General features: G+C 42.1%; 1 protein-coding gene across 1 annotated transcript in view; it reads left to right on the forward strand.

Annotated features, from left to right (window-relative positions):
• Positions 1-5,484: 5,484 nt before the first annotated feature.
• APCDD1 (APC down-regulated 1) overlaps positions 5,485-27,800 on the forward strand; it is a 43,841-nt gene continuing 21,525 nt past the window's right edge. The window contains exons 1-3 of the mRNA XM_032773999.2: positions 5,485-5,771; positions 17,080-17,263; positions 21,828-22,359. Of these exons, the coding sequence (XP_032629890.1) occupies positions 5,714-5,771; positions 17,080-17,263; positions 21,828-22,359 (774 nt within the window). The 5' untranslated portion in view covers positions 5,485-5,713. The remainder of the gene's footprint in view (positions 5,772-17,079; positions 17,264-21,827; positions 22,360-27,800) is intronic.

Genomic DNA, 27,800 nt, shown 5'->3' on the forward strand with positions numbered 1-27,800 from the left:
CACAGCACACTGGCTTGCTGATCTGTGTCTTTATACTCACACACAACTATTTCAATTTGCTTGACGAAACATACTCCAATCAGTTGGCACTGCTATGGGCACCCGCTATGCCCCACAATAGCAATATTTTCATGGCGCCTGGAACAAACGCTTCCTCAGCTCTCGTCACTCCGTCCCCTTTCTACTTGCAATTGAATGCAACATCTTTCTGTCATCTGACCTATGGGGAGATCTAGAAAAATTCCCCCACGATCAACAACCTCCAACAGCCCACCATCAACCCAGACCTCGGACAATCCAAACCACACCCGGAGGTCCACTTTCTAGACATCGCCACGATGAACCCTCACAATAAGTGATGGTCCACATTAACAACCCTTATAGCGAAACGTGCTACCAGACCCATGCCGGCGGTCTACCTCCACGCCTCCCTCTAAACGACACTGCACATCACCGACCATGTCGACTACAGCAACGACTCGATTGGCAATCAAACAGCATCTGCTCTACACACCGATCACCAACACTGCCACCCAGAGAACCAATCACCTATAAATCCCACCAAGCATTTGCAAAACTACATACCCCGCACGACGGAAATAGGGAAACAGATTAAACAGAGCCAGACGGTGTACCGAAGCCCTACTCGCAGACGAAACTAGAAAGGAGAACACACAGACTCCATGGCCTCACATACAGCACCGCCACTAAAAACCCCTCCAAGCATCATCAGGGATCTACAACCCATCCTGGACAATCGATCCCCAAACTTTCTACAGTCTGGGTGCGCCAAATCTCTTCGCCACAGACAACCCTGCCAAGCTGAACCGTATTGCTCATCCACAGACTGCAACAACTGTACGCCCACCGATAAAAGTAACTTAATCTACCTCAGGTAACCAAGACCATAGCGAAACCCATAAATCCTCATAATTGACACCCTGCTCTGTCTCACATATCAATCACATCCGGCGACACCCCACATCAAACAATCCAACAATGTAACCTATACCAGATAAAGCCATCACATCACTGGAGTTCCAATCACGCGCACGTCCACCATATATAACGCCATCCCATATGCCAGCAGTGCCCTCTGCATTACATCGGCCAAAGCTGGACATCACTCAGAAAAGTAAATGGACACAAATAGAATATCAGAATGGCAAATAGCAAAACCTTAGGAGAGCACTTCCACTCCCGGCCACAGCTATATGCAGCCTAAGGTGGCCAGCCGTGCAGCAAAAACTCCAGGACCAGACTTCAAAGAGAAAACTGCTGAGCTTTCAGTTCATCTGCATTTGACACCATCAGGCTCGATGGACTAAACCAAATAACTGTGAATGGCTTGCCAATACGAGAAACCAGGTTTTTCTTCTCCTTGGTTTTTCAAATCTCTACTGCCCTAGACAGCCCCATCCTCCCTGATTGAACTAACCTCGTTATCTCTAGCTTGCTTGCTAGCATATATATACCTACCCCTGGAAATTTCCACTACCTGCGTCTGACGAAGTGGGTATTCACCCACGAAAGCTCACGCTCCAAAACGTCTGTTAGTCTATAAGATCCTGCATCAAGGAACTGGAAACCGGCCAATGGGAGCTTCAGGGGTGGTACTTGCAGGTGTGGGCAGTGCATGGAGATTCACTGCTCCCCTCCCCCCAAGGGGCACACATAGACATGCCAGCAGCAGCCGGTCGCAGCTGCTTCCAGGAGTGGTGTGGGGCCATGGCATGCAGGCAGCCTGCCTGAACCCCGCTGCACCACTGGCCGGGAACTGCCTGTGGTAAGCACCTCCCAGAGCTTGCACCTCACACCCCATCTGCCTGTCCCAGGCCAGAACCCCTTCCTGCACCCAAACTCTCTCCCAGACCCTGCATCCCCTCCTGTACCCCAATCCCCTGCCTCAGCCCAGAGCCCCCTCCTGCACCAAACTCCCAGATCCCACATCCCTCACCCTCTCTGGCACCCCAACACTCTGCACCAGCCCAGAGCTTCCTCCCAGACCCCAAACCCCGCACTCCATTAATATAGTAGAAATGAGCAGACTGTGACAACTTACCAAAATTCGTGGAGTGGCCCCCCCTGCAAAAATTATTGCCCACCCCTGGTCTACAGAGTCACATATCCTTAAAATCACACAAATTTAAAAAAGACACACAAAAGACAAAATACAATCTGTGTTTTTTTCGGAAAGTTCTGTAGTGTCTAAGTCTATTAGGTACTAATTTCAGTTTATTTCATTACCACATCTGAAACTGCATTGATAGTAAATCACAAATGGAGCCTAATTTACAAAGTTGTCCAATGCAGTAATTCTTTTTAATTTTTTTACATAAGTACACATGACCTCCGTGCCAGTATAATTAATAACTAATTCCCAGAAGACATTGTTAACTTGTTGGATGAACTAGTTACCTACTGATGATTTTATCTATTCACTAGTTTGCATGTGATTTTTAAGTGGGTATAGTTTGATTGAATCTTCTCATTGGGGGAATTTTATCTGTTATGCTCCATGATTGCTAGTCCTTCACTTCTGTTGTAATGACTGAGTCAAATCTATCTTTCACATTCCAGCCGCAGGCTGTTTTGTCTTGTGACTTGTTGCTTCTTTAAGATGTGGTAATATGCTGGATGAGACAAGGCAGCAACAGTAAGGAACCTCTTTGGGCTCTGAAGTGACATGCATTCATTAAGTAGCAGAAGTAGGTAATTTATACTAGCAGAGCCTTCTCCCACAGACTGCATTCTGCCACAATCTGTATCTGTGCCAAAGGTGACTCTTACAAAATGGCTTACCTCTAACCTGTGTAACTTGTCCTTAATAATCTTGTCCCTGGGTTCGACAGTTGCACATTGTATTTTATGCACAACATCCTTTTTTTGTCCTTACACTATCTCTTTGTCCGCAGTGCAGTACCTCGTTGCTCAGAAGGACAGTTATGTCTCATATGACAGCTCATTGTTGGGGTTACATCTGCTCTGTTGGGTGTCGTCGGGTCCTCAGAAATCATAAATGCAGATGCTTTTACCATATTTAAATAAACATTGTCTTTTCATTGTTTATTTGATCCTTCCTTACTCACTGAAGTTACCCATTATCTCAATCACAAATCTATAGAGTAAAGAGAACTATTGGTACCTCTTCCTACCAAAGTAGGATTGTTGCTAGCAGTACAAGTACATCCACCATTTCCCCAGTCAAACAGATAGCACCTTCAGAAAAGTTTTCTGGATAGTCACCTTCATTTTCTTCTTTCTTCATTTAATTCCAATATTTCTAGTTACTCTGTGGTCTGTTCTGTTATCCTAAATTGTTTCTCTCCTCATTTACATTCTTTAAATATTTGCAGACTTCTGTCCCTCCTCACTTATTGTTTTGACAAATTACACCTATTTAGTTCTTTTTGTCTTTCCTCATAAGGCAGCATGGTGTAAAGCAGGATTTCCAAACACATTCTTAGTGTGTCCTGCATCATAAATGAGATATTGTGCCAAAAATTCTCTTTTCCCATGCAGGATCGTGAAGCATCCCTTTGTGGCTTCTACAACAATTAATTGAATGTGGAAAAGTTACACTGGGTACATATTTGTATATTTTTAACTGTCTTTAATGTGAGAAGCATGTTCGCCAGTTTTAAAAACAAACAAACAAGTGTTGCTCTTCATTTTATCTCACTTAGCAAGCAATATGGAGGACGGCCAACACCATCTGATCAGTACATATCTCCAGTAAGTGCTCTGCAAACCACAGTTTGGGAAACACTTGTGTAAAGGAATGAGCAAGGTTGAGATCAGAAACTCCTGAGTTCTAATCTTGGCTCTCTGTTAGGGTCTGCCTCAGTTCCCCACCCTGCGTGGTAGAAATAGGCATATTAATACTTACACATATCTCACGAGGGTCTTTGAAGGATTACCTAATTAATGTCTGTACATCCCTTTGAATACATCAAGTACTATGAAAGTGCTAATTGTTACTTAGTTCATCTATACAGAACTCTAACTAGTTATGTTGCTCTCCCCAGAACTCTCTCCAATTTGTCACACATTTCTGGCAATGAGGTGCAGGAACTGAACACAAGGAAAAATGAAAAGAGGAAGTTTCTGGCCAGTGGCTATTACAAAATAAGGCCCTGGATCCTGAAAACATGCATGTACTTAGCCTTAGGCCCCTGAGTAGTTCCACTGATTTCACATGCATAAAGTTAAGCACATGCATAAGTGTTTGCATGACTGGGGCCTAAAGCTAGACTCAAAGCAAAACTAATCAACAACAGACATGGAGGAATGCAAGAAGCAGAATGGAACTCCAAAGAAGGGAGCTTAGAAGTTTCTTTTTAGTTAAAACATGCCTAATTTACACTGGGATTTCTAACAGTTCTCTCACATGTATGTTGCCTAAGGCCTTTCAGGCAAAAGTATATACTTTGTTTTTTTTATTTTAATCAATGTATGTCTTAGACACCCTTGCAGTTCAGGCCTATCTGTATTTTTATACCTGTCTGAAAATGTTATTTATATACAGTAAAGTGAAACACTGCTGGCAAGACTCATTCCTTTCCAGTACAGCTGGTGGAACAGTATTTGCCAATAGTTTGGCTGATTTTGATTTTCCCAGCCAGCTGATGAACAACTATTCCCAGTTGTTTTTCCAACTTTACAGATGGTTAGATCCCATTTGCCCGACACATTATTTACAAATACAATGTTATTTGTAACTGGCAAATGATTTCCCCTACTATTTCCCATAGTGGTTCCAGGGGTGTAGGAACAATTGTATAGTGGGGGTGCTGAGAGCCATTGAACCAAACTGTGAATGCTGTATATGATGGAACCACTTCAAGCCAGGGAGTGTGGCAGCACCCTGAGCACCCCTGGTTCCAGCACCTATGGGTGGTTCCAGGCCTGGAATGCCAGGGGCAGGGGGACCCAAGCTGAGCCTCACTCCCGCTCCTCTGCCACTGTCCCCTAGTTCCTGGAGGGAGCTGTGTGCCCCCTTGCAGGATCCGGATGGCGGGGAGAGGGGGCTGCGAGGCAGGAAGGGCACACGCGGATCGCTGCACGGGAGGAGGCTGGGGGGCAGACTGGTGAGGTGCCCCCCCCCCGAGCGGGAGGGGTGAGGGGGCGGCCTCGCGCCCTCTGATCTCCTCCCGTGCCCGGGTGTCTGGTTTCCGGCAGCGCGGGGTCCCCGCGGCCTGGCCCCGCCCCGCCGCGGGAAGGGGGATATGAAGAGGAGCCGCCGCGGCTGCCGCTGCCGAGCGAGCAGACGAGTTGCCGGGGACGGAGCGGGGCGCACGGGAGCCAGCGGACGCCGGGCAGCGAGGCTCCCCCCAGGCGTGACAGCCGGAGCGCGCCGCACCTCCCCGGGAGGGAGCACGTCCGCCCCGCCAGCAGCAGGCGGTGCCCAGCGATGGGACCCCCCGGCCCCCCGTGAGCGCGGCCGGGCGGGCGCCGGGGGCTTGGCGGTGAGGCGGGAGCGCTCCCCCGGCTGGAGGATCCGGCGGCACCTTCTGCCTGGGCTAGTGCCCCTGCCTGCGGCGCCCCCGGCTCGCCTCCTTCAGAGCCTCTCCTGCCTGCCTGGCTGTCAGGTCCGAGCTGAAGGGATCATTCGCCTGCCACCCACCAGCCCCCGGGCCGGATAACTGGGGGGCGCCCGAGAAGAAGACGAGGAAGGAGAGGCAATAAGGCGAGAGGGGGTGGAGAGCTGGAAATGTCCCTTCCCTGTTGCAACCTGGTTAGATACCTGTTCCCAGCCCTGCTCCTGCATGGTAAGTGCCCGAGGGGCGATTTCCCCTTGGGGTTAATGGCTGTTACAAGACTATTAAAGGCTCCGTTGCCTTCTCCCAGGATGGCTGCAATGGGGGTGGGGGAGCGGTGCAGCATTATGCTGCTGGCGTCAATACAGGAGTTTAATACGGTGGCGTTTTCCAGGGAGGGGAGTTGTGTGATTCGTTTCCAAGATCAACTCTCAGAAGAGCTCTCTCCCTCCCCCACCCCCTGTAGGATTTCCAGACTATGTCCTAAGAAAGTTTTTTTAATTAAAAAAAAACAAAAAACCAAAACCTAAATTGTGGTCGGTCTCAAGAGCGTTCCAGAGCCTGTTGGGTGACTCTTGATGTGGCCAAAAATTGTAGGAGGTTCTGAAGGACCGAGCTAGGCTCATATGGGGAAAAGTTTCATGCATGTTTATGCCTGCCTTTCTTGGAAGTGGATAGTTGGGCCACATGATTAAGTTTTCTTGTTTGTTAGAGAGGAAGTACATTGATATATAAAGTCAAAGCATACAATGATTTCATTTACTTTGTTTAAACCCTCATTACTAAGAATCTTTCTTAATAAAACAGTTTGTCAAACTTCTACAAACAGGATGACATGGAAGTTGCCCCACCAGTTGCCTATGAAGTTCTTGTAATTTAAAATATATGTCTGTACCAGCTCTGGCACTGCGTCCAATCTGGGGGCTCAATCCAATGCTGCTTTAAGAGGCTCTGAGTAAAATTCTACCCCCTAATGAATTCAACCAGAGCTTTGCTATGGAGTTCAATAGGCCAGGATTTCACCTGCAGGCTTTTCCTAAGAGCTGTTCTTTGGACTTGGGAGTAGTTATTGAGAAAGTTTGGATAAAAGAATGTTAGTACTGGGTTTAGTGCACCTAAGAATTTGATTTAGAACACTACAGCTCTTTGGACCTGTTACTTTAAAATATGCAAACTTCTGCATTGACCCCACCTAAACATATCACTAGAGTGTAAGTCTTTGGAAACAGCATTGTGGTGGAAGCAGGGTTAATTTTAAGTGATAAGTTAATTTTAAGATGGACCACTTAAATGGTCAAAGCTGGATGCCTAAAGCCACATTTAGGCATCCAATTTTCAGAAGTGCTGAGCACCACAGTGTCAACTTTCTTAAAAGGTATTTGAGGGTGCTCAGCACCAGTGAAAATTAGGCTATTTAATTAGGTGCCTAAATACATATTTACAGGCCTCCCTTTATGCACCCATGTTTGAAAATTTTGGTGAGATATTCTCAGTGTCTCAACCTATTCATTACATCAGCATTTTGAGGACCATGCCTAATACTGAAGTACTGTATTCTGCAGCATCCAGCCTTCTTCAATAAACTTCCTCAGGTCCTAAAGTCTACTTTTAAAAGGAGGTGCCTCTTTCAAGTATACTAAAACTGGGCACCCCACAGGATCCAGCCTTAGAACAGGGGACCAGAGTCAGAACTTTAAAGCGCTTCTTAAAATTGTCTGTTTTGGAGTGGGAATTGTCTTTCTTTCTTTGTACAGTTTTAAGCTAAACAGACAGATGGTGCTCAATAAATTTGTGTGTTTTGTTTTTATAGAGAGCATTTGCTCACCTCTCCTCCAAAACATATATAGACTATGTAAACAAGTCTAGTTGAGCCAGACCTGCCTGGACGCCAAGGTGTACCTTTAAAACTCTGTGATCTGTGAATCTAAAAGTCAAAATGGAATGTTTGAAGTTAGAGGGTGAAGAGAGAAGTTATAATTATAGGGTTGACTGCCAGCCTCATCTGCTTGGAATTACAGAGCAGTTTTAAACTTTGGCTGAAAAGAGAAACAAATCAAGGCCAATGATCAGATCAAAATAACAGCTGCCAAAAGAAGACGAAACAGGAAAATCATATTTTTTTTCCATCAAATGGGAAACCAATCAGGCCAATGACCAGATAAAAACAGCAGCTGCCAAAAGAAAATGGAAAAAAATAGATGATTTTCCTGTTTCATCTGCAGTTGTGTATCACACAACAAAATATACCTATTAAATACTGTTTAGAAATAAACAACTTGAAAACTTGTTTGTGAACATATACATATCAATAACATAGGGACTGAAGCAAAGATTTAGTGTGGAAAACTATTGCCCCCTTGGGCTGAGATAGGAACAAACAGTGGGATACAATGCCCAAAGATGTGGTTTAGCCTAATCTAGGTTTTGCCCATTCTAGGTTTGATTATAATCTCTAAACATTATAAACGTATTACACTGCCCTGGGGCTTTTTCCAAAGGTCTTTTAGATCACATGGCTATCTTCCAGTCAACTGGATTGCGCTTGGAAATGAGAGAGAGATTTTCCCCTTTTAATTCAAAGTGCTGTTTGTTAATTTAATGGAAGTAAAACTATGTAAATGCAGTGTAAGACTCAAGCTCATGTTTTCATTGCAACATTGCTCCTAATATTGAGTTATCATTATGAAAAAATTGTACTCATTAGTCAAAATGGAACCTGTAGAATGTCAAGAGGTTTGCAGCTGGAAGTTGTCCATTATCAGTATTTCTTTGCTTTTATATGAAAAGCCACAAAAGTTTCAGATGTCAAATGCTGCAAACATTCAGCTCCAGAAAACCTGATTAATCAGAGCTATAGTAAAGTGTATTCAAAACAAAATAGCTAATTTGTTTTCAAATGACTAATTTATCTTACAAATGTGAGGAAATTACCATAGAGTTGCTGAATATGTGATTGTTATAGTAATGTATTTAAAACTTTAAATAAAATAATTGGTTCCTTATATGATAACATCCTCCACTAAAATATTCAGTTTTAATGACGTTTATTAAGTCAGGACTGTTAGACTTTTCAAGGCAGAATTCATTGTTTTATGCAAAACTAAATAAATTCATACATAATTTCAGTGCTCCAATAGTGTCACTGAAATTGGTTGGATAGAAGTGTTTTATTTCCTTTCTTATAAATTTCATTGTTTTTTGCCTCATTCATTAAAATACAATGTCCCATATACATAGAGATGGGCAAGGCAGAAGTTTGAGCTGTGAGATGTATGTTCGCCTTAGTAAAATAATTGAATTCAGTTAGGATTTAGGAGAAGACGAATCAGAAAGGGAGTTCCCTCTGTTCAGTGCTTACTATATCAAGCATGAAAGTAGACGGGGAGAGAGAGAGAAAAATAAGCAGCATGGGCTGAATTCCACTTTCAGTTAAAACAAAATGTAAATCCGAAGTAACTCTGACTTTCAGTGGATTTATGGTAACTTTACACAGGTGCAACAGAGCTGGATTTTGTGCTATGTATATATACATAGACTGTTTTGAAATAGAATGATATTGTGTTGTCTGTAAACTGAAAAATAAAATCAATGAAAATGACGGAGAAAGTCTTGTCTTGAATACCTGAAATTTTTCTAATACTTTGTTATTAATGCAACTTTTGTAGTTACATTTGTAGTATATGCTTCCTGTACATAGATTGCATGATTACTTTGGTATAGGATCCTGTCCTGCAGTATTTACTCAAACTCCAATAAGTTTAATGGTAGTTTTCCCTGAGTTTTTTCCCTAATTTGTATGTAATATAGAACAGTGGTGCTGGAACAGTTTTTATAGTGGGGGTGCTGAGAGCCATTTAAGCGAACTGTAAACCCTGTACAGTAAGTCCTCACTTAAAGTCGTCCCAGTTAACGTTGTTACATTGCTGACCAATTAGGGAACATGCTCATTTAAAGTTGTGCAATGCTCCCTTCTAATGTTGTTTGGCAGCTGCCTGCTTTGTCCACTGCTTGCAGGAAGAGCAGCCTGTTGGAGCTAGCTGGTGGGGGGCTTGGAATCAGGGTACACTGGCAGCTCCCCTAAGTTTTTTGTGCTGCAGTTGCCCAGCAGGCTAGCAAGTGCTGGCATTCAGCTGTCCCTCCCCTCACTGCCATGTGCTGCTCCTGCCCTCTGCCTTGGAGCTGCTGCCAGACTGCTGCTTGCTGTATGTGGGGAAGGGAGAAGTGGGGGGCTAATGTCAGGGTGTTCCCTCCCCCCACACCCCGCTTACCCCATTTCCATAGAGCAGGGGGGGACAGGGTTCTGATCTCAGCAAGCTGATCTAATTAACAAGGCAGTGTACTTAAGACTGGGGTCAGCTACTTGAAGGAGAAATGTGCATCTCTCTCTCACACGCAGGTGTGTGTGTCTGGCTCTGTCTGCTGTGTTCTCTCCCCTCCCTCCATGCCTGCTGCCTTGTAGAGTGAGGCTGCATTAATGAGTTAACCCTTGATGAATTGCTAGTTCATCATTTAGCAGTAAGGCATTCCCTGGGAAATATCCCACCCTCTGACACCTCCACCTCAACCAAGCTTCACAATCATCATCACGGTGTACCACTATTAAATTGTTTGTTTAAAACTTATATTTGTGTGTGTATATATAGTGTCTTTTGTCTAGTGAAAAAATTTCCCTGGAACCTAACCCCCTCATTTACATTAAATCTTATGGGGAATTGGATTTGCTTAGCATTTCGCTTAAAGTTGCATTTTTCAGGAACATATCTACAACGTTAAGTGAGGAGTTACTGTATATAAAGGCACCTACTTCAAGCTAGGGGTGTGGCAGCACCCCTAGTTCCAGCACCTATGGTATAGAATAGATGTGTGTAGATGTCTGTGGTATAGAACATATGTTTGCTTGAAAAAGGGCAAAGTCGCTCTACTTTATGTATTGTGTTGTATTTAGGGTCCAATTTTCTCTCCTGGAAGTCAACAGCTAAGCTCCCATTGACTGTGGTGGAGACAGACTCGAACCCTTAATGGTTTACAGAAATACACACTTGAGATGCCACTGCTTTTTCTTTATTCAGTGATGGTGGTCCATTCTAGTACAAAATTTAATTCAACATTACAGAGCTCGTTTTATAAAACAGCTTAAAACACTTTATATGAAACAGCAGAATGTGGAAACGATTTGAACCCACAATTCTCCTCCTCTCTTATACGCTGGTGGGAATTTATACTTGAGCCATTGGACTCAGGTTTGATTGCTATTTTTATTTTATTTTTTTAATTTTTTTTAAATGTACAGCACCTATGACCCTTTTGGTAAATGATGCTTAAGTGACATTAAAGGGCACTGTCGAAGAATTTATCATGATATTTAAATTAATTTTTATACAGTATTTTATAACACCTTGAAAGCATAACCCTAAAAAGCTGTAAACTTTTCTCCTTACCAAATCCATTCATTTCTCCACAATGCATACCAGCTTTGTTGTGAAGTGGCTCATGAGGAATACAGATCTGAGGATACTGATTCTGTTTTAAAGAAGAGAGCACAAACGCGTCTACTTAAAAATTAAAGTCAAAGAATTTCAGTAGATTACCTATGTGAAAAGTTATAGGGGCCTCAGGTTCTTGCTGTCACTACTCAATGGTTGACTGAAACAGGTGTTTTGGAAGAGTAAGCACTGAAGGCCTAACTCTCCCAGGTGCTGAGTGAACTGATTTAACTAGGTTTTGAAGTCGTTCAGCTTCCCCCAAGAGATTCTCAGACTATTTCAGTACTGGGTGTTGAGTAAGGACATCAGGATTTGTGCCATAAAATAACAGAAGATCTAATTCTGGGCCAGTCAGCCTTGACAGAGTTTCTAATTGTTACATCTTAAAATCCTCGTCTTGTATCTCTGTTCAGTAACTTCAGCATTACAAACTGGGCATTTCCCTCCTTTAAACTACAGGTCTGTTTGCAGACTTATATCTAAAAACTACTTTTCTTGTGTGTGTACGTAATAGGTACATGTGAAACAAAAGCAAATCTTATCTTTTACAGTTGTAAACTTCAACCTTCTCTGCCCCCAATCCTTTGTTTGTAATCCCTTGTTATGGTATGTCTTATTTATGTCCCAATCCTGTAAGGGCCCTTTGAAGTATAAAGAAATAATAGTGGAGGAAAACATGGTAAGTGTAAACACACATTTGTTTGGCAATGGGATGTTACAGTCTCCATTGTAATTACACAAGTTTGCACTGCAATTAAAAAGCTGTCATAGAGGTTATCTAGCACTTTCCCACATCAAGAGATAGCTGTACTCTAATGTATATTGTGCAAAGCAATTGACTAGATAAATAAAGCTAAATACTTAATCTAGGCAATTATTTTTCATCTGTTTGAAAGATTTTTAGACAAGATCCAACTTGAAAATAATTTGCTGCAGAAATAAAATACTAATATTAAGTGATTCCCTCCAAGGATATAATGCTCACAGATAATAACACTTAAGGTGACCAGATGTCCTGATTTTTATAGGGACAGTCCTGATTTTTGGGTCTTTTTCTTATATAGGCTCCTATTACCCTCCACCCCCGTCGCGATTTTTCATACTTGCTGTCTGGTCACCCTAATAGCACTTGGGCTTCCACATGAGGTTGTTTGTGTGAGAATGGGCTATAAAAGGAAGCTGCACTGGATTTACACTGGTGTGAATGAAGAAACAGTTTAGCCCTATGTGTCTCAGTTAGTGTAAATTAGGAACTTCCCGGTTATCAGACATGCCAATTCAGATTTAGGTTTGAGTCTTGTTTGATGTTCCAGTTTAACTCTCTAATTGGCCACATTTGAAATCCGAACATGCAGAACTTGAGAAATTCCGGGTCTCAATTTTGAAACTCCAAGTGTTTGAAGCCAAAATTTTGATAGAGCTTTGGATATTGGTCCAAACTTTGCTGTCAGTTAAATAGCTATGGATTTAAACCAGTTAACTGATTTTGGTGTAACAGAGCAGAATTTAGTCTATGAATTCAGATCTAGAACCTTTGAGTTTGAGCTAACCTCTAGTTATAGAATCATAGGACTTGAAGGGACTCAAGAGGTCATCTAGTCCAGTCTCCTGTGCTCCTGGCTGGACTGTTATCTAGACCATCCCTGGCAACTGTTTCTCTAACTTGCTCTTAAAAATCTCAATGATAAAAACCTCCATTCTACAGCCTCCTTAGGCAATTTATTCCAGTGCTTAACCGTCCTGACAGGAAGTTTTTCCTAATGTCCAACCTAAATTGTCCTTGAAGTAATGGGCTTAAATTGCAGCTTGTCCTATCCTCTGAGGTTAAGGAGGATAATTTTTCTCCTTCCTTCTTGTAACAACCTTTTCTATGCTTGAAAACCATTACGTGTCCCCTCTCAATCTTCTCTTCTCCAGACTAAACAAACCCAGTTTTTTTCAATCTTCTCTCACAGATCATGTTTTCTAGACCTTGAATCATTTTTGTTGCTCTTCTCTGGACTTTCTCCAGTTTGTCCACATCTTTCCTGAAATGTAGCACCCAGAACTGGAAGCAATATTCCAGTTGAGGCCTAACCAGCGCTGAGTAGAGCAGAATTACTACTTGTGTCTTGCTTACAACAATCCTGCTAATACATCTTAGAATGTTTGCTTTTTCTGTGACAGTGTTACACTTTTGACTCCTATTTAGTTTGTGATGCACTATGACCCCCAGATCCCTTCCTACAGTACTTCTTCTTAGGCACTCATTTCCAATTTTGTGTGTGTGCAACTGATTGTTCCTTCCTAAGTGGAGTACTTTGCATTTGTCCTTATTGAATTTCATCCTATTTACTGCAGACCATTTCTCCAGTTTGTCCAGATCATTTTGAATTTTAATCCTATCCTCCAAAGCACTTGCAACCCCTCCCAGCTTAGTATCCTCTGCAAACTTTATAAATGTACTCTCTATGCCATTATCTAAATCATTGAAGAAGATATTGAGCGGAACCGAATCCAGAACTGATCCTTACAGGACCCCACTTGATATCCCCTTCCAGCTTGACTGTGAACCACTGATAACTACTCTCTGGGAACAGTTTTCCAACCAGTTATGCACTCACTTTATTGTAGCTCCACCTAAGTTCTGTTTCCTTTATTTGTTTGAGACGGACATGCGAGACCGTGTCAAAACCCTTACTAAAGTCAAGATACACCACATCTACCACGTCCCTATTTTTGTTGCAAATATATATATCATATTAACGTTAATTCACTGAAAAGTGAAATTGAATATGTAATAATTGAAGACAGAATACTTTTTCTTACCAGCCTTTGGACCTAATACTGTTATCCAACTGAATACACTGCCAACAGCTTAATACTTTAAAAATTCTTATTTTACTCTCGATTGCTTAAGAACTTGAAAATAACTTCTGTCCCTATACTTGTTTTCCTTTCTTCATCTAGAAAACACTGGTTATTTTTTCTTCTTTTGTATTTCTCATGGAGCTGCAATTATTATGGCTTTCTTTATTTTACTTTTTGACTTACTATCTTGCTTAAGCACCAGCATGATGAGTGATGCCATCTTTTGAATAGTGTTCATTAAATAACTGAAGCTACAAAGCCAAAAGAAGTTTTTATGGCATTATTTTTGTGGGTCATATTTAAAGTGTGGATTTTGTTTGAAATCTTTCAAATAGCTCAGGAATAGGTAGGTAATTTTGTTTTTTTAAAAAGAGACAGACATATCAGATCCAGAAGATATTTCCTAATTTATAATAAGTTTAAGGTAAGTCAAATCTCGAGTCTAAATTACTTACATGCCCCTTTCATTGTTTATCATTTACTTAGCTATCCTGCCACAGACATGTGTATAGATTGTGAAACCCCCTTATTTGCCTCTGTTGTGGAAAGTAGCACATTTGGATCCCTTTCAATGAAAGCCAAAGCTCTAAGTATACAGTAATTATGTTTGGTCTCCAATGTTATTTAAAAGTGGTCTTTTAAATAAAACTTCCACATTTTTCCATTTCACAAAAACACAGTTAACTATGAGGCTGCCAACATCTTTTCATTTTATATAAACCAAAGGAATACTATGAAGTTAATGCAGCAGAGAATCCTGTGGCACCTTATAGAGTAACAGACGTTTTGGAGCGTGAGCTTTCGTGGGTGAATACCCACTTCGTCACCCACAAAAGCTCACGCTCCAAAACGTCTGTTGGTCTATAAGGTGCCACAGGATTCTCTGCTGCTTTTACAGATCCAGACTAACACGGCTACCCCTCTGATACTATGAAGTTAATGAGACTACTCCCTGCTTAAAGCTGAACACATCCTTAAGTGCTTTGCCTAAAAAGGGTTTTAAAAGACTATTTTACATGTTGTGCTGCAACATACCTTAATACACCAAAGTAATCCTAAAATCCAGTAACTGTGTTTTTTTTCCCTTGTAAATTAGGAATAATTCAAAGTGAATAATTACTTGCCTATCCCAGTGTGCCATGCTGCAACTCTTTTAGATTTCTCATGAAAACCCACTCCTTTCATTAAGCCTTTAAATACTAGGCCATGTTGCTGTGATCCAGCAGTAACATCTAAACAGATTTTTATGTGCTGTACAGCACCAAGGACAATGTCAAAGCTGAATAAATAAATGTATTTCATCAGCACATTTGCTCTTTATGCAATTGGAATCATGGATCCCATTTTCCTTAATGAAAATGCACCAAGCTTATTTTTTTATTGTTTTGTTTAGAATCTGTCATTACCTTCAGAGTATCCTTAACAGCCTGGGGATTCTCACTGCAGAAGGTGGAGAAGAAGGAAAACATACTGCTGCAAAACTTCCCCATTTTTTGGAAAAGCATACAAGGAGATAAATGGTGCTCAAAGGTGGTCTTGTATCCTGCTCATGTCCATACTCTTTCAAGCCTCTGACAGCATCCAGGAATGGGAACAAACACTTGCATTATATCCAGGAAGGACAGATGTGTAAAGGCAGTGGCATGGTTGTTTACCGGCCATTTACTGATGTGTCAAAGGCTGGGATGGAGAGCCAAAAGGAAACAATGTATGACAAATGGTGTATCTGATCTTAAGGTGATATAAAGAGGGAAGTATGATCCCACATCTGGGTACTTATGTACAATAAAACGTACAAAGATGCAGAAAGGTGCAAGCACTGAAACACTTATTCAGGGTGTGGCAGGCTGTGCTCATTAAATATTGCACTGCCTCACCCCATAATACACACATGACAAGATACATCTAAATGGGCAAGATAAGGGTCCAGTAGGGGGTGGCTTTTATTCCCATCACATAACTTAGAGGCCACAAAACATCCTAGTAGTGTGATTATATATTTATACCGCACTGTTGTATGTGTGTTTTCCACATCTATTCCTCACTCTCTGGTGCTTTCATTGTGTGCCTGTGCCTGTGCTCATTAGATGAGATGATTGGAGCAGTGAGATTTGTAACTTGTCCATATGCAGAACCAATAGATAATTGTGTTTTGACCTAGTAGGGGAAAGTTAAGGTATAAAATGCTAACAACACGATGCTGAGCAATGCTGAATTTATTATAAATTCAACAGACAAATTGAAAGTGCTGCTGAATTATTAATTACATATTTCCTATCTTCATATGGTTGTTTTCAACTGTGGTTCATCTGCATATCTGTTAAACCAGTAATGGGTAGTTATTTTAATAAAACAGTGGCTGTCTTCTAATCAGTAATCTAAGATTCGTATTTGTTCACTTGTTAATCCTAATGTGCTTTACTCTTGATCCATATTTTCCTACACCTTATATAGCATGCAGCCTAAAGGAGTGCAAGAAGCATTCTTTCTTACGCTACATACTCATTTTGTTTGATTAATTTTGTGTAGAAAGATTGCTGGTGAGTTTCCTATGTATGCATTACTAGAAACCAAAATTACTGAGTGCTAGAGATAAAATTAGCTTTTGAAATTCCTTTTTCCCTGAAAATAAAAATAGCAGAATCCGCCTTTAATTGACCACTTCAATCATCACAGAGGCTTCCTGTGTACAGAGGCTGTGCTTCGAATATGTTTTCCTTTGACTTTAAAAGGTGGCCTTTATTTACAAGTTTATTATAGAAGCATTCAAATTAGAGGTGGGCCCAAGCCACAAAGATCACGTCTGGATCTGGATCCAGCTTTCCCACAGTTACAGAGGGGCTTGGGTCCAGGTTTTGGGGTTGTCCTCTTACTGACAGACTTAAGAACCAGTTGTGAAGTTCAAATCTAGATCCATACTTCAGAGGTATTTGAATTCAGAGTTTTGGTTCTGATCCAGCTCTCATTTTACAACATTTGTGAAATCTAGTCAGAGGCTTTGTTATTTGTTGGCAGAAAGGGACATTTCCCAATAGAAAATTTTTTTTTTCTTCACATGGGACAAGTAATATAATCAATTCTTTCCCTAAACACATAATATTGCCAAGCGCGTAATGTGTTAGCACTGCTAGATAAACAGTATAGCAGATTGAGTATCGGTCATCCTTGCCAGAATCCCCTGGTTAACTTATACTTTTATTTCCCAGGGCTGGGAGAGGGTTCTGCCCTTCTTCATCCAGACAGCAGATCCCACCCTCGATCTTTAGAGAAGAGTGCATGGAGGGCTTTTAAGGAATCACAGTGTCATCACATGCTGAAACACCTTCACAGTGGAGCCCGAATCACTGTGCAAATGCCTCCCACCATTGAAGGGCATTGGGTCTCTACTGGGTAAGGATAACAAAAAAGGATGCTTGAGTGCCCGGGGGGGTGGAGAGGGAAATATCTACAAATGTAAAAGCATTTTTCATAGCTACTTAGAATGACAGATATTTTAGTTGTACAACAGAATAGCATTCTGTAAAGCTACCTTGTTATATACCACTTTGCAGTCTGCATTTTAAACAGTAAGGAATGCAATATTCTTTAAACTTTTTTTTTTAATTTAGAACAAAATATTGTTAAAACCTGCTTATGAGTATTGCACTATATTACAAGACTTCTAATCAATGGATCCTTGTTTTTAAGAGCTTTTGCATGAACAAATTTCATTTAGCAGATTAAATTAAGAAACTTAGTTTCATCAGCCCAAGCATGTGCAAGTGCTTATCTGTACATCAGGATGACATTCAGTCAGAGTAAGATTCCATTTCCAGTGTCTCAGCTGTAATATTCATCAACCTATTTTAAATTATTTTTTTAGCCTGTTTTGGGGGTTTTAAGATGTTTATGGGGCCCGATCCTGTAATCCTTACTCAGACAAAGCTACAACAGAACTCAGTGAAAGTGGTTCCTGAGTAAGGACTGCTGGATTTGAACTGTAATTATTCCTGTAGATTTTCAGTGGGAGTTCTGTGTGTGGAGCAATTGCAGGATAAAGATAGAATCTTTTCTGACTATCCTAAGCAGATAAGCTACAAAGGGTTCAAACAGACAAGCTGCAAACTTTGCTTCTATTACTATTGTTGTTTTTTCAGTTACTGTACCTTTATATTCACTGTTTTATAACAAACCCAAAGCTACAGCAAGTTCACAGTAGCTAATACATTTTCTTAATGGAAAAGTTATGTGACCTTTAGTCTAATAAGTCAGTAACTTATTTTGTTAATGAAACCCTTTTTTTGGATGGGATTTAATGCTCTCCTGTGAAATGTGTAGCTTGAGTTCCTTAATAGTTTTTTGCCTACACTTTATGAGTAGAGTGGAACCACTAAAATATAACCCTTCTGCCCCTCTGAGTTGGCAGCAACAAGGGCCGGGTTCAGTATCCAGGGGTTCCATTTCAATAACAACATGCATAACCGGCTCGAGCCCCCACCCAGTGACCTGGGACACTTACATACCACCACCCCCCCCGGGCGCCTCTAAGAGGCAATACTTCCCCTCTTGCAAGCACGGAGTCTGAGTATAGCAAAATCCTTTTAATGAAGGAGGGAAACAATGTGGCATCACATTGGAGAAACACCACAAACAGGATTATAACACACACCATAAGCAAAAAACCCACCTCCAGGTACATTTGGCAATATCCTTTCCCCCTTAGGGTCTTAAGTCCAATCACCCCAAAGTCCAACAACCCCAAAATCTCTGGTCAGTGCCACCCCAGAGTTCAAAAGTTTATCTGCAGAGTTATACACACACCCCCTCAGCCTAGGTGGAAATGAGGGGTGGAGCCCACGCAGTGGTAAGGGGCACTTTACGTGGGCCAAGGCCAACTGCTCTGCCTCTTCGTGGAGTTCTGCTGCAGCCTTCACCACGACCAGCTCCACTTCACCAGCTGTGCCGCTCCTCCACCCAACCTGTGAGCCACTCCAGCCCTCTCCGCAAACCACTCCACTCCGCTCACTGTTCCATGGGCTGCTCCAACATGCTGCAAACTGCTCCACTCTGTCAGCCGCTTAGTGATAGGTCTTCAGGCTCCCCCACAAGTTAGCACAGCACTCAGTGCTCTCAGCTCAGTAATTCAGCTGTTTAGTGATTTCATCTCTTAGCAATTTCAGCTCATAGTAGGGGAGCCCCAGTGCTGGTGCACCATTGGCCCAACATGAATTCAGCTCAGCAGCCTTTAGATGGACTCCTAATGGAATCAAAATTAGCTCTACTGTTTAACAGTGGAGAGAGGAGGATGTCCAATTGGTGTTCCAGGCCCTCAAAAGGGGCCCATACCATCAAGTACACACACCAGTCCCCAACCTCTCTCTCAATTCACTGGGTTTTGGAACCCATGTCCCTTGTCTAGCAAGTACTACTTAATTTAGGCTGAGTCATTTCTGTCATAAAGCAGTCTCATAGTTCCTCATTCACATAATTAGAGTGACAGCACTTTTTTTTTCCTCCTGCCCCAATAGCAAAGAAATTGGGGATCCTAGCTGTCAAAATAACCATCCCAGGCTGCTGTGGACTTATGCTAGATGGGGAGGGTGTGCCAATGCAAATATCTGGAATTCCTTCCCACATTCCTTGAGATTCTTTCCACACTCCCCATAATTCACCACCAGATGTCAGGGTAGAGCTCATCCTGACTCTGCTTACATCAATGACTGATCAAAGAATACATTTTCCACACATGTATAGGTATACACCAAAAAAGTGAGGTCCTCATCCAAAGTCCATTAAAGGCAATGGGAGTTTTTCCATTTATTTCAGTAGACTTTAGACTAGGATTTGTAAGCCTAAAACTATTATAAGTGGAGCAACTCCTCTATTTAGGTTACCTAGCACTTTTCAGGGGTCTTGTTATGATACAAGCTTCTGTTACATGATCACATACATGTACACACAAGGGTGACAAATCAAGGTTTGCATGGGCAACCTAAATTCTGGTGCTTACTAATTTTTAGCTGCTTGACATTGAAACCTAAACAACATTCTTCTAATGTAGTTTTTTCTCTATATGATCATTGCAATATGTCTGTGTAAAGAATAAGTTCTCAACACACTAAATGAAAAATTGAAAATTGACCTGAAAAGTATAACCTTCTGAGCTTATAATTATTAAATTTACTATTTTTGAAAAGTATTTATTTTAAACAGCCTGGATGACACTCAAAGGAGAGTTTGACTTTCAATGTGAGCTGGGAGCCTAACCCCCTTTGTACCTTTGAAAATCTTCCCCAGGATTAACAACCTAGCCTCTCTCACCTCTAGGTCACGCATTCAGGTGGCCAGAAAGCATTACCATCTGATGGCTCTGTGTGTGTGTGTATAAAATATTAAAAATTTACATTGTTTGGGAAGTTCGCACGCGTGCTACCAATACTGTACCTGTTTTGTGGTCAGTTAAGGTGCATATTTCAGTGCTCTTGTCCTTTCTCTAAATTTCCTATTTTTTTAAAAAGGAAATATTTATTTTGCGGCCACTTCCTATGAGGAAGAACTCCTTTTCATAACACTCCTGAGACAGAATCAAAAATATGAACAAGATTAAACATTCAAACCAGTATGGTCAAAATTAAGCTTCAGATTCAAAAATCATGTAGCCCTAGAAAGAAAATATAGTTGATAAAATGACAGATTGGGGTAAACTTTTCCTAGGAGCAACTACACTTTTTTTTTTCCTTCCAATTTAAAGCAGTGTTAGCTAAAGAAAGAACATAAGAACTTATTATTCCAATTGTGATAAAAGAGGAGGAAGAGGAAGGGCTGCCCAGAGATTAACGTAGGAACCTGGGACTTGGGAAAACCCAAGCTCAGTTCCCTCCTCAGACTTTCTTTGTTACTTTGGGCAATTCATTTAATTGCCTATGTGCTTGAGTTCTCCATCTGTAAAATGAAGGTGATAGTCGTTCCTTACCTCATGGGTAGGGCCCTACCAAATTCACAGTCCATTTTGATCAATTTCATGGTCATAGGATTTTTAAAATCTTAAATTTCATTATTTCAGCTATTTAAATCTGCAATTTCATGCTGTTGTAACTGTAGGGGTCCTAACCCAAAAAGGAGTTTGGGTTGGGGTCGCAGAGTTATTGTAGGGGGTGTTGCAGTACTGCTACACTTCTGCGCTGCTGCTGACAGCAACGCTGCCTTCAGAGCTAGAGAGCAGCAGCTGCCTGGGAGCCCAGCTCTAAAGGCAGAGCCACCGCCAGCAGCAGCGCAGAAGTAAGGATGGCATGGTATAGTATTGCCTCCCTTATTTCTGCGCTGCTGTCAGCAGAGTTGGGCCATCATTCAACAGCTGATACTTTCTGGGCACCCAACTCTTAAGGCAGCAGCACAGAAATAAGAGTGGCATGGTATGGTGGGGGGGGGCACTTCCTTCAGAGCTGGGGCATCTGGTCAACAGCTGCCACTCCCTGGCCACCGAGCTCTGAAGGCAGCACAGAAATAAGGGTGGCAATACCACAGCCCTTGTAAAATAACCTTGCCCTCCTCTCCCCCCCGCAACTCCCTTTTGGGTCAGGACCCCCAATGTGAGAAATTCTGGTCTTCCCCATGAAATCTGTATAGTTTAGGGGAAAGCACACAAAAGACCAGATTTCACGGGGGGAGACCAGATTTCATGGTCCATGACACGTTTTTCATGGCCATGAATTTGGTAGGGTCCTGCTCATGGGGGCATTGTGAGGATAAATACATTAAAGACTGTGTGAGGAGCTCAGATACTACAGTCACTGTGGCTATGTAGGTACCACAGGCTGTTGAGTGGTATAAAAAGATAATGCATTTGAAGTGTTTCTACAGTACTATACTAGTGCACACTATAAGAATTTGACCATCTTATTAACTGTAGCAGGATAGTGTAGTATCTCTCTCTCTCTCTCAAAGTTTGTTTTATATCATTTTCAATCCTCTACAGCTGTGAAGTTAGATCAGGCCCAGAGTTTATCACAAGATCCTATAGATTCTACAACAACAACACATTCAAGGCCTACCAGTTTTATTACGGTGGTAATCGCTGCACAAACCCTACCTACACCTTAGTTATCCGTGGTAAAATTCGTCTTCGTCAAGCATCCTGGATCATCCGAGGGGGAACTGAAGCCGATTACCAGTTACATAACATTCAGATCATCTGCCACAGTGAAGCAATAGCCGAAAAACTAAGCGAGTTGGTGAACCGTACATGTCCTGGATTTGTACCAGACAACAATCCCTGGGAGCAGGATGTGAGCTACAATTTGTGGAGAGAAGAGAATGGCTGTGAATGCACCAGAGCTCTTAATTTTGCCATGCATGAACTTCAGCTGATCCGAGTAGAGAAGCAGTATCTACACCATAATTTAGATCACCTAGTGGAGGAGCTATTTCTCGGAGACATCCACACTGATGCTACTCAGAGGATGTACTATCGGCCTTCTAGTTACCAGCCTCCTCTTCAAAATGCGAAGGTACATTCACTTTTATTTTCTGACAAAAGAAGCAAACGAAATTCAGGATCTTTTCTGAACTAAGTTTTTATTATAACCTAAAACCCCACTGTTCTAGAGTCAGAGATGGATTGCAGAGTTATGGACAATGCAATTCAATCAATTTTTAAGCGATAATTCATGGGAGTAGTATCTCATTTGTGGATTATGAAATTACATTATAAGTTTGGGTCAACAGGAAAATGGGCTGCTTGAGCAGGAAGAGAGCGCCACTCTGTGTTACAACAGATTACCAGAATGGGGAGATGAGAACTGTTCTAGAAATGGACAAAGACTGAAAGTAAGCATCAAAAAGGAGAGAAGGTTCGAGGCAGAAATTGGTAGAGAGGAGGAGGAGGTAGTAGCAGAGGGTGGATGGTGGTGAAAAAGTAGCAGTATTGAAGTGGGAGATAAAATTGTGTGAGCATATGGAAGTCCACCAGCCAAGAAAAAGAGGGAATTGGAGGGCAGGTACAAAAGAGGGGCAGCATGAAGGAGGAAGCAATTGGTGGACTGCACAGGTCATGGATCTAGACTCAGATGCATACATTATTTGAAATGAAAAACGGGGACATTTTGAATCTGAGGCTATAAATTCCATTTTAGGATTCCATTTTCAGTCTGGCCTCCTCTTCAGTGTGAGCTGATCAAACCATAGCAAGTTTAAAAAAAATCAGAGGGGAGTGTGCAGTGGTGTACATTTTGCAGTGGGTCGGTCTGTACATCTTTTCTGATGACAAATCTCAAAGAAATATAGCAACTGGAACCATAGGCACTGAGTTTCTTCTTTCCCCTGTAGGTGCTCCGCTCTGTCCCCTCCCCGCCTGCTCGCTGGTCTCCGCCCTCCCCTAACTTCTCCCCCAGCCTTTAATCAGCTGCTTGGTGATGCCCTGATCAGCTAATTGGGGGTGCTGCCAAACAGCTGTGGCTGGTGGATGCTGAGCACCCACAGAGTCAGCACCTATGATTGGAACCACATCTGAGACTTCAGTTGCCGTTAATAACTTCCACACACAGACTGGTTTTTGGATCATTTCCAGTTTAATGAGTTATCACAACTAACTTTTTTCGCTATAACTGTTACAAAAATGGACCACAACATGCTGAGTGTGAAAAGAGACACAACCAGGGAAGAGAGCAATTTGGGGAGAGTGGGTTTGGGTTCTCATTCATTCACATAACCCTTCCACCTCCCCAGAGTTGCTTCTGTCCTCTCCCTCACCGGAATTCCAACAGTATGACATCTCTAGATTGTCGTCTTATCAGCTAACCTCAAGTGGGCCTGGAACAACTTTTCATTTACTTTTTAAACCCAACATCTTCCCAAAATAGACAGATTGTAGCCGGAGCAGAGAGAGAGAGAGAGAGAGAGAGAGAGAGAGAGAGAGAGAGAGAGAGAGAGAGAGAGAGAGACACACACACACACACACACACACACACACACACACACACACACACACACACACACACACAACACCTGAGTTCAGAACAATTTTACTTTTTCTATTTCATTTGCTTAACTAAAATAAATAACATTCTATTTTAGATTTTTCTCTTTACTTATTTTGGAGTGAGGGTCTTTGTTTAAAATTATTCTTTGAAAGGGATCCTTAAGTACAAAAGTACATGGACGATTGTTGTAGCTATACTAGCAAATTTTGTAGGTGTTTTTCAGAACAGTTGGAATGGAGACAAAACTCAGATTTCAGTACAACCAGCTAAGACACTCTGTGACAGTCCCACCTAGGGTGACCAGACAGCAATTGTGAAAAATCAGGATGGGGGTTGGGGGGTAATAGGAGTGTATATAAGAAAAAGACCTAAAATCTGGACTGTCCCTATAAAATTGGGACATCTGGTAGGACTAGGGTGACCAAACCTGGTTATCCTGATATTGGCGGTTAAATGACATTGTAAAAATGTCTGCACTTCATTTTAGAGAACTTTAATAGAGGCTCAATGTTAGAATGGTTGGCTTTATTGGTCAGCTGGCTATACAGAAACCAGGATTTTGTCAGTTCTAGTGTCACCTCTGGTCACCATTCAGCTGCCTGGCCTCTGTGTTGCAATGGCATTGCTAGACTGCTCACCTCTAAAATGAAATGCTTTAGTTAAAAAGAATAAATCTTGGAAAACAAGTCTGTCTCTTAAATCCATCTTCCTGCCATGTTAAGTCTGACTATTAACATATCATCAGCATGAGCTGGGTCTAGTAAAGTTTTGCTGAAAACAATATTTATACACTGTTCCACATATCATTGTATAAAATGTAAGCTGAAGAAATATAATGGATAAGCTAGAAGACTTTATAGATATTTAAAGCAGGGTAACTAATTTCAGGCCATACTGGAAATTTGCCAGGAGCTCAGAAACCACACCCAGTATTGAGAATTGCTAGAAGAATGTAACCCCCATCATCTTCACTCCCAGGGTTGTCTCAGACACCACACTATTTTGCTATGAGTGGGTCATGCCTACATATTGTAGACCAGGACAAACATAAGCCTTTTTTGTAGAAACTGACAATTTTCATCTGGGCTCGGGACCACTTTGTGGCAGGAAAGGGGTAGTCAGTCTGTCTCATCCTGTATAAGAAGTTTATATACTCTGATCGACCAAATTCTACCTTCAGAGGCATGTGCACAACTCCCATTGAAATCAGTGGGAGTCTCCTGTATGGATTCTAGGCAGATTTTGGTCCTATATGTTTACCAGAACTGATAGAAGAAAAAAAATTAACTTGAAAGATCAATATTCAGGGAGCTCAGTGCATCCAAACATAAGCTTATCTGTCAGCATATCGGCAGAGTCCAAGTCAGGGGTGAGCAAACTTTTTGACCCAAAGGCCGCACCTGGGTGGGGAAATCGCATGGAGGGCCACGAATGTAGGGCTGGGGCAGGGGGGTGCCGTGTGAGGGGGTGCCGTGTGCCAGAAGGGGCTCAGGGCAAGAGCCTGCACCCTGGGGTGCAGAAGTGGTACAGGATGTACGAGGGGGCTCAGGGCAGGGGGTTGGGGTACAGGAGGGGCTCAGGGAAGGGAGGTTGGGGTACAGGAAGGTGTGAGTGTGGCAGGATGCTTAGGGCAGAGGGTTGGGGTGCAGGCTCGGGCCTGGAGTGGCTCTGGGGTAGCAGCGGCGTGCAGCAGGGCTAAAACAGGCCCTCTGCCACTCCCGGAAGCAGCCGGCACCATGTCCCGGTGGCCCCTGGGGGAGGAGGGAGGGATAGAGGACTCTGCACACTGCCTTCGCCTGCGGGTACCTTCCCCGAAGCTCCCATTGGCCGCAGTTCCCCATTCCCAGCCAATAGGAGCTGCGGGGCGCAGTGTCTGAAGGCAAAGGCAGCACACAAAACCCTCTGCCCCCACCACACCCCCAAGGGCCACAGGACATGGTGCCAGCCGCTTCTGGAAGTGGCAGGGGGCCCGCAGTGCCACGGGGGGGAGGCAATCCCGTGGGCCAGATCAAAGCCCTGATGGGCCGGATCCAGCCCATGGGCTGTAGTTTGCCCACCCCTGGTCCAAGTCCTAAAGCTGAATTAATGACATTGGAACATCATTCACATAAGTATCCTTGACAACTGAGAACGACATTACTACATAGGGGGCAAGCTAATTCAGAGTATTCTCATGGTACCCAAAAGTGCAGACAGATGCAAGTACTGGGTAATAAAAAACAAAAACAGTGTAGTTTAGTGGATAGAGTTGGGAGATCTCACTTGATTCTCTGTTCTGTCACTGGACCGAAGTCACTTCACTTCTGCTTCTCCTCCATCCTGCGTCTCTACTGTCTGTTTGTTTGAACTGAAAGCTTTTCAGGGTAGGAACTGTCTCCCACTATGTGCCTGTACGGTGTCTAGCCCAGTGGGGTCTCAATCTTAGTTGGAACCAGTAAGTGTAACTGTAACAAAACAATTAATAGGATGTATACAGCTCCTGAATATGCAAAAAAAGATTCTGTACATACTTTTAGCTTTGTGTGTCTTGTTGAGATTCTTGTGACTTTTTTTTAAATGAGAGATTTGGGCATTGAGATAAGACTTTCATTATGATAGTTAGTAGGGGAAAAGTGTATATTAGCATTAGCCATCATAAAAGGCTGCTGAGTTTTGATGTGTATCTACCCATAAAGTCTTCTGTACCAGCAGGCTGTTAACCTGGCTCTGGGCTGCAGTGTTTTTTGAATGTAGGAAGAATGGTAACAGAAGATGCTGTGGTTGGTTGTGTGTTTTGTTTTGTTTTTTTTAAAGACCACACAAACATACCACTGAAAGGTTATAACCTTTCTTCTTTGAACTCCTTTCCTTTTCTAATTGCTGGTCCACAGGGACCCAGCTGAAAATGAGTTTAAATCCTAAATTGAGTTTAAAACCACTAGTCACAGACTCCTCTGGAAACTGGACACCTTAAATAAATAGAAACATTAAATCAGCTTGCTTTTTTAAGCTTTCTACAGTCATGCAGCCAGACTAGGGAGATGAGGAAATAGCCATTGAACTGAATCAGGAGTGTTATGTGGAATCTTTCATATATGGCTTGTTTCATTTTCTTTTTTTTAAATATATAAAGACTTGGCTAAAATTTAGATTAAGATGATTCACTGTCTGAATTAAAATTATAATTAGGCTGCCATGAAGATGTTTGCTCCACCCAGCTCATAAATTTACATAGCCTAAAAGTTGGATGTGATAGCCACCACATTCATTACTTGTGCAGTTGAAGCAAATGGTAATTAAAAGCAAATGGCTGCTGGATCAGTTAGAAATGCTAAAGCCGCATGATCAGACTTTAAACAAATAGAGTTGGGCTTTTTCCAAATTCCTGCAGTGATTTAGCCACAGGATGGTAAATCAAAGGGGCTGTCCAAAAAGCAGACAGCTTTAAGCCAAGCTACTAATCTAAGTAAATTCACAAATGCCCACATCTTAACTCAAGTGTACATATGAAATTGGGGAGCTTTAAAAATGGTTTTAATTTGTAATCTCTTAAGGCCTTACAAATACTCTTATCTAAGAGCATATCCTAAACAAGTTCAACTCAGAAACTTGTTATGTACAATATTTTAGAGGAAGAATTTATCAATGATGAGTCAATATGCTGACAAAACTGAAGATAATCAACTCAGATCTGATTCTGAAAGTTGCTGAGCATCTTCAGCTTTTGTTGAAGTCATTGGGAGTTCAGAAAGGTGCCCTGCACCTTGCAAATTCAGCCTTTTAAATAACTGAGAGAGGCAAGGTTGGAGCAACCTTACTGGTGTAATGGTAGCAATATGTTGTGCTGTGTCATACGGAAGATCTGAGGTCAAGAGTGACTTCAGGGATTCTCTCATTAGCCATAGAAATTACATGGTTTGCAGAGGTGATGTGAGATATAAGGCTCCTAATGGTCTGAAATCAAGAACAGGTGTGGAGCTCAACCTGCTCTT

Source organism: Chelonoidis abingdonii, chromosome 2 (assembly GCF_003597395.2).
Source record: "Chelonoidis abingdonii isolate Lonesome George chromosome 2, CheloAbing_2.0, whole genome shotgun sequence".
Lineage (NCBI taxonomy): Eukaryota > Metazoa > Chordata > Testudines > Testudinidae > Chelonoidis > Chelonoidis abingdonii.